Source organism: Notothenia rossii, assembly GCF_949606895.1.
Source record: "Notothenia rossii genome assembly, chromosome: 7".
In the NCBI taxonomy this organism is placed as follows: domain Eukaryota; kingdom Metazoa; phylum Chordata; class Actinopteri; order Perciformes; family Nototheniidae; genus Notothenia; species Notothenia rossii.
In genome coordinates this window covers 60,883,556-60,890,293 of record NC_136905.1, presented here as the reverse complement: position 1 = coordinate 60,890,293, position 6,738 = coordinate 60,883,556, and the positions used below count along the sequence as shown (strand labels likewise).

Genomic DNA, 6,738 nt, shown 5'->3' with positions numbered 1-6,738 from the left:
AAACTATAATAGAGAAAGAAAAATTATAATAATTAGAATTATTGTTATCCTTTCAAAATAAAAGTTTTCTTACTCTAAAAATGTATAGATTCCCTTTGTGAGCTCCAGCATTCCTCTTAAATATGACATAAGAGAATATCCATACACTAATTTGTGTCTGTATGCACACCTGCTTGTACAGAATCTGTGCACGTGTGTATGATTGTGCCGTGGGAATCCCTGGGAATACTGGACATGAGTAGCATGTTTAACTCAGCATGACTCATCATGAATCACTTAATCAGCCACACATAGTGAAATACATTATGGTGATAGTCAAAGTGAACACTGACTCATCAAATCACGTTCCTAACATATGACTGTGTGGAGTTTGAAAGTATGTCGGTGAAAAAAAAAAAAAATCCCTGTTCACTTTGGAACACTTTCGTGCTTTACAGTTTTACCTGTTTCTTTACGTGCTTCCCCATTTCCCCACTTCCTGCTTCCTGTAGCTGAAGCTTTATGCTGAATTTCCTGCAGGACTTCACACTGTCACATGCTGTACGTTATGTGGTGCTGCTGCAGCCAGTCACTCCCTCAATATTCATCTATATTTCAAACAGTCAAACATTCTATAATGATGCTGAAAACCAAAAATAATAACGTGTAATTAAAATACATTTTAGTCAAAGGAATGTACATGCCTCTGCTATTTAAATATCTTTTAAAATTAGATTTGTTTTTATAATAAGAGGTTGAATTTAACTAAGTTGATTTACTTCTCCACAGTATTTTTAAAGAAATTATTTCTCTATTAAGGAACTATTACATAATATTACATTTCAGATAGGAATATTACATTTTCCCTCCCCTATATTCAGTGACAGTGATCCAGGTTTTACATACAAAACATTAACGTTCGCATTCATTTACAACCTATAAATTAAACTCCATTACACACATACTGTTTAAACCAAGTCCAACAATGTCAATGTGATAATACCACTTCAACTGTAGCTAATTAATAATAACAAGACTCAATGCTAAAATGTATAATAGTACAAAAAGGAAGTTATTTCTTTTTTTAAATACTCATGTGCATTAAAGTTTTTTAATTGAGTAAGAATTAAGAACTTGAACCCTTTTCTAGATTACTTCTATCAAGTAGTATTGCTGAAAAATAACTGAATATTATAATCTATTGTTACAGTCAGAAAACACATGTGATTTTCTATCGTGTCACAAAGGATGAAAACACTGGGATAAAGGTTAAGTCAGATGTTAGGTTTAAAATATTCTTCAAAACACGAATGTAGATATCAGGGGTGGTTCTAAGGGGGGGCCAACAGGGAAGAGTGCCCTCGTAACGTTGACCTACTTACTTCTGATTACTTACTCCCCATTTGCTAATGCTGTTTTTCATTCTTTCAATTCCCTTTGTTGTCTGTATGTTGTGATGATCTTGCAAAAGCTAACCACAATCAGATGCTTATATACTGGAGAACACTTGGGCTTGTCACTGGGGGAAGGGACGCCAAACCTTGTTGCCCAGATTCCATGTCACACTGTCAAGGAGAATTGCCGCAGAGGGGATTCATCAGGAACTATGAGGCAATGGAGGCAGTTTGTTCCATATGCAGCAGGGGGAGGTAGAGCGCTGCTGTCAATCAATCAATATCAGTCATACATAAACATTTAAACCTGGATTATTCAGAAATACAAAACAATCTCTTCTCAAGTGTGAGAGAGAAACTCCCTCTGCAGGGAACTTTGGGATTTTAGCCTTAGCAGACCATTTACATACACATACAACTTTATAACACATTACAGGAAAGTAACTCATTAGTGAGTATTTTTACAGATCATTATTGCCGTGTGGACGGGCCGAGGACTAGAAGTACGCAAGGAAACCTATTAAAACTCATTTACTTATGCCACGGCCATTACATCATAAAATCTTGCACTCATTCATTATACTTTCCAAATACTATACTATCACTCTTTGCATTTCAGGATTGCTGAGCCCCTCTACCATGTAATGCTATTTACACAGGTGAAGGACAGAATACAAGAAAAAATCATTTATATACTTCAAAAATTCATAACCAACAGTGTTGAATGATATGTTGTTGCAGCCAGTTGTAGACGATTGTAATGAGTCACTGCCCCTCAGTGGTGACAGTGGGGAACTACAACCCAACATAATTCAGAGGAAATATGCACTGTTTATTGTCATTACTATTTTATTACTAATACAAAAAAACAATGTATGTAACTGTAAGAGAATAAATGTACTTTATTTTGTATCCTGATTACATTATCTGGTTACATGTTATCCGTTACTCCCCAAGCCTGGCTAGGGCCATGCGTTTGGATAGTGATGGTGTTATGTAAAACTGATAAATATCCAAGAGACACAAACACAATCATCAGGTATTTGTTAGTTAGCATTTATTAATTTGAGGAGTACCATTGCAGTTACAATAATAGACAATAAAGTGCACTTTATGATATGTATTTTTCATTCACTTAAGCTTTTAATAATGATACAAAATAAAGGCTATTATTAGCAGTGCTAACCTTTACAAATTCCAGTAAGTTGAGTATATAGTGACCCATCACCTTAGAACACATTATATAAATGTTATATTTCTGCAATTTTAAACATTAAGAGTGAGCAGTAGAATTACCAATTTTTTCCCCAGGGTGATAAATAACTAACATATTATAACAAATCTCACTCTAAAGAAGTGAGCATTACTGAAAAATGTATTAAATAGTTACTGATTATTGAAGAGTATGATAAGTAAGTTTCACATCTATTTATGATGGTTATTGTAGTAGTTGCAGCAGCACAGCTGTCAGCAGAGCAGCCAGGAACATGGATGTTGGGTGTTTTGCAAGCTGTGCTCCCCCACTTGTGGCGTTAACTGGAAATCAAAGCCACAAACATACATTATAGGAGTAATGACATAAATCACAGAGTCGTAATTGTATTCTCAACACTATTGGTCATTGATCAGATTGTTAAAAAGCAATGATTAAGCTCTTAAAAAACGGCATGATGTAAATAAGAAACCAGTCATAGATGCTAACCTTGTGCGGTTGTTGTTGTTGTCACTCTCGGGGCCGTGGTTGTAATTGGTTTAGCTGTTGAGGAGATTTGAGCTAGTTAGACAATGCATTGTCAAATCAGTCACCCAGTGGTGTTACTTCCTTTGCTAGAAATCCATTTAGTTGCATAATACGAAATAGATGTGAATTAAAAATGGGGCCATTAAAGAGGACTTATTATGCTCATTTTCAGGTTCATATCAGTATGTTGTGTCTCTACTGTGACGTGTCTCCATGCTTTAATGTTCAAAAAGCTCTTTCTTTTTCTCATACTGCCTGTGCTGCAGCACCTATTTTCACCCTCTGTCTGAAACCAGAGCTCAGTCTGCTCTGATTGGTTAGCTGGCCAGCAGTTTTGTGAGTTTCTCCAGAATAAGTATAAATTGTGAGTTCAAACTGTTGCCTAAGTAACATTAAAGTAGTAAATATTATCTGAAAAATGTATTAAAGCATCACAAATAATAGTACTCATTATGCACAATGGCTCTCTTAAAAGTGTTTTAGAATATTATCCCGTTTTTATCACTCACAAATACATAGGATATATTAAATCTTCAAGATTGTCAATGGCAAGCTCAAATGAATGTAGCGCAGTAAAAAGAACAATGTTTCCTCTGAGATGTTGTGTGAGTAGAAGTATAAAGTAGCAAGACATGGAAATACTCAACAACCAGTACTCCATAATTATATCTAAGCTTAGTTCTTGAGTAAATCTACTCAGTTACTTTTCACCACTGCTCAAAACACACAGAAGCTATGCTCACCTGGTGTGGTTTTCACCGTCTTGGCCGTTGTTGCTTTTCCTATAGATGAGATTTGATCTAGTTAGACAGTGCGTTGTAAAATCATTCAAAGTCACCCACTGGTATAACTTTGTCATCTATAAATCCATTTTATGATAATGCAAGTATTACTGGGAATACTTGTTTAAGTGTTGTCATAACAAACACAAAGTGTGTTTACCTTTTGTTGTTTTTACGGTAGCTGGGTTTGGTGGTGCCGTGGTCGGGGTGGCTCTGCTGGTGGTTAGGCCCACACCCAGGGTGTCCAGCTCTGTCTGGGTCAACAAGTTTCTCCAGGTCTCAACCGCGGTAGCATTCTCAAACACCTTCAGATCTGGTAGATTGGCTCCCAATAGGGCTTTCACGTCCGCCGCAGTCAATTTCTGCTCATTTCACACACAAAAATTGGACAGAAGTATTAACACATAGGCAACGATTGAAATATCATAGAAATAAGTTGCTTAAATACAAAGTTTTGGTAAATTACATTTTTTAAATCTATGATGGATTTGGACATTTTAGTTTTTTAAATTGCAGCTGCAAAAAATCGAACATTTCACAACTTTTTTGTGCTCTGTGGGGACATACAGTATGTATGCCTTGTTAAAAACAGAAAGGAGGGGAGATTGCAGATCACACCTTGCAGCCTGGTTTAATTTTAATGACTTTAAACCAAACCAAAGATTTGTAAATTGCACGTTACCTCTTACCTGAGATAATTTTTACAAAAAAGTCTAAAAAATTGATAAAGCTATAAATTACAAGCACCATTTTCTATCTCCCATTAAAGGTACTTCTCAGTAAAACCGTGTATGTCCTGCATTTGGGTCCATCCTTCTTAACTAAGAACTGGGTGTCTGTCACGACGTTCCCAAAGCCCATGGTACGCACACTGTTTTGATTGACAAAACTCCAATTAAAGCTTATCCCCATTGTTGCCGCAAAGAAAACGAAACAGATATCTTAAAGATTGTATATTCAAGCTAAGCTAACCCTGCGGGCTGGAATCATTTTGGGTTATTCTAAACATTAACCCTCCTAAATGTATTACATTGTTAGCTTCAATTAAGTAGTGTTATATTCAATATTTCCTAATATTTAATTGATGTCCTAAACCCGCTCTCTTGTCAACTCTAATACCCTTACAGAGATCACGTTGGGGTCCAGACTCTGGAAAGTTTTCAAGTCCATGTGGATGTTCTGTTTTGACAATTCTACTACATCTGTCAGAGGTGCCCCGCCTATCAAGGTAGAAAAGAAATACAAGAAATTAGAAGGAGTTTTACTGGACAAAGAAACAGCCAGAAATACATATAACATGTACTCTTACCTAGATAGGGCCTAATTAAGTTGTAGTAAGTAGTGGGATTGGAACTCTGTGAGACGAAGGAGATTTTACTGATCTCATACAGGACTTTCTTTTGCTCCGTTGAACATGACGCCAAATTCAAAGGTTTGGCATTTCTGGGGAAAAAATAACAAAATGTTAAGTCTGCATCATCACCAAGTGACAACCTCTGGGTCTGAAAAGTGAAGCCAATGCAAAGTACTCTAAGAAGAAGACCTAGTAAACATTATCCTGATGAGTTTATAGTCTCAGTTGTTGATACTTTCAAGCCTTCTACTATATAGCTTCATGATAATTTTGCAAATAATTATCAGATTTAGAGTTAATAGGACAATAAAGCAGCATAAGCTTTAGTGCGTACAATGCTATCTCGCAAAGACAGATGTTGTTTGGCTTCACTATAAGAAACTCAAAGGAGATGGCTGTTAATTTTCCCAGGTAAAATCATTTGGTTTTAAGAATGTTCTCCCCCTAAGCTTAAGCAAGCATCTTAATCAACAGGTATTAATAATGTAAGATGTACATTGCTAATGAAGTTAACTAGCTATACAGTATGTAGCTGTTAACTTTAGGGAACCTATTCTGCCTCAGCTCCAGCCTCTCGCCCAAATATTTCAATTTCTGGCAACAAAAAAAAGAAGCTCCGCCCAAAATTCCAAACTCAAGGTGGAATGTCTATGTATCCTTACCCTACATCAGGGGTCAGCAACCTTTTTCATATGAAGTGCCATTTCAAAAAAAAAATGTTTATCAGCGTGCCAACGATCGAGAATTATCAACAGGGGGGGGGGGGTTGAGGAGCTTGACGCTCGTCAACTATCAGCCTCGCTGCGGGGAAGCAGCGTTTGGACATGTCAGCGCAACTTACATGATGCCGAATTTAACAAACACATTTAAACAATTGGTTTAAGCGGTCTCGTTCAGGATCCGAAAATACAATTTAAATATTTTTGCACACTTATTACACTTATTCCTAGTGTGCCACTGGTTACGGTGCCGCGTGCCAATCCTGGCACGCGTGCCAGGGGTTGCCGACCCCTGCCCTACATACAACAACCCACCTGATGCTGTCTGGCTTGATTTTCTCCAGCGCGCTGATGTCTAATGAGCACAGGTTGGAGTCAATGCTGTTCAGCTCAGTGGCGCCAAGGGAGTTTCCAGGAGTTTCCAGATACTTGGTGATGATTGCTTTGCTCTAAACAACATTGAAGAAATCACCACACATGAAAAAAAGGATACAGGCAAGAGTATATTTCACGATTCATGATGTTTTTTATTGATTGTGTGGATTTGATAATCCCTCTATTTTCTACCTTTGCTGCCTCCCAGGACCCATCTTCAGTTTTCATGAGTGCCGCCAGGGTGTCAACTTTGGTGATGGTCCACTTGGAGATGTCATTCAGTGTTGCTACACGAGACACTGAACCAAGCACCTGAACTTGCTCTTCAGGAACACCCAATGGGTAAGCCTGACAATGTGGAATATGGTAAATGTTATATAAATGAATTTATGTT

General features: G+C 37.2%; 1 protein-coding gene across 1 annotated transcript in view; it reads right to left on the bottom strand.

Moving 5' to 3' along the window:
* Positions 1–2,413: 2,413 nt before the first annotated feature.
* Positions 2,414–6,738, bottom strand: part of LOC307046249 (uncharacterized protein) — a 38,861-nt gene continuing 34,536 nt past the window's right edge. The window contains exons 65-72 of the mRNA XM_079692560.1: positions 6,537–6,692; positions 6,285–6,418; positions 5,206–5,339; positions 5,022–5,116; positions 4,057–4,258; positions 3,858–3,896; positions 3,076–3,129; positions 2,414–2,909 (exon numbers count right to left, since the gene is read on the bottom strand). Of these exons, the coding sequence (XP_079548686.1) occupies positions 2,812–2,909; positions 3,076–3,129; positions 3,858–3,896; positions 4,057–4,258; positions 5,022–5,116; positions 5,206–5,339; positions 6,285–6,418; positions 6,537–6,692 (912 nt within the window). The 3' untranslated portion in view covers positions 2,414–2,811. The remainder of the gene's footprint in view (positions 2,910–3,075; positions 3,130–3,857; positions 3,897–4,056; positions 4,259–5,021; positions 5,117–5,205; positions 5,340–6,284; positions 6,419–6,536; positions 6,693–6,738) is intronic.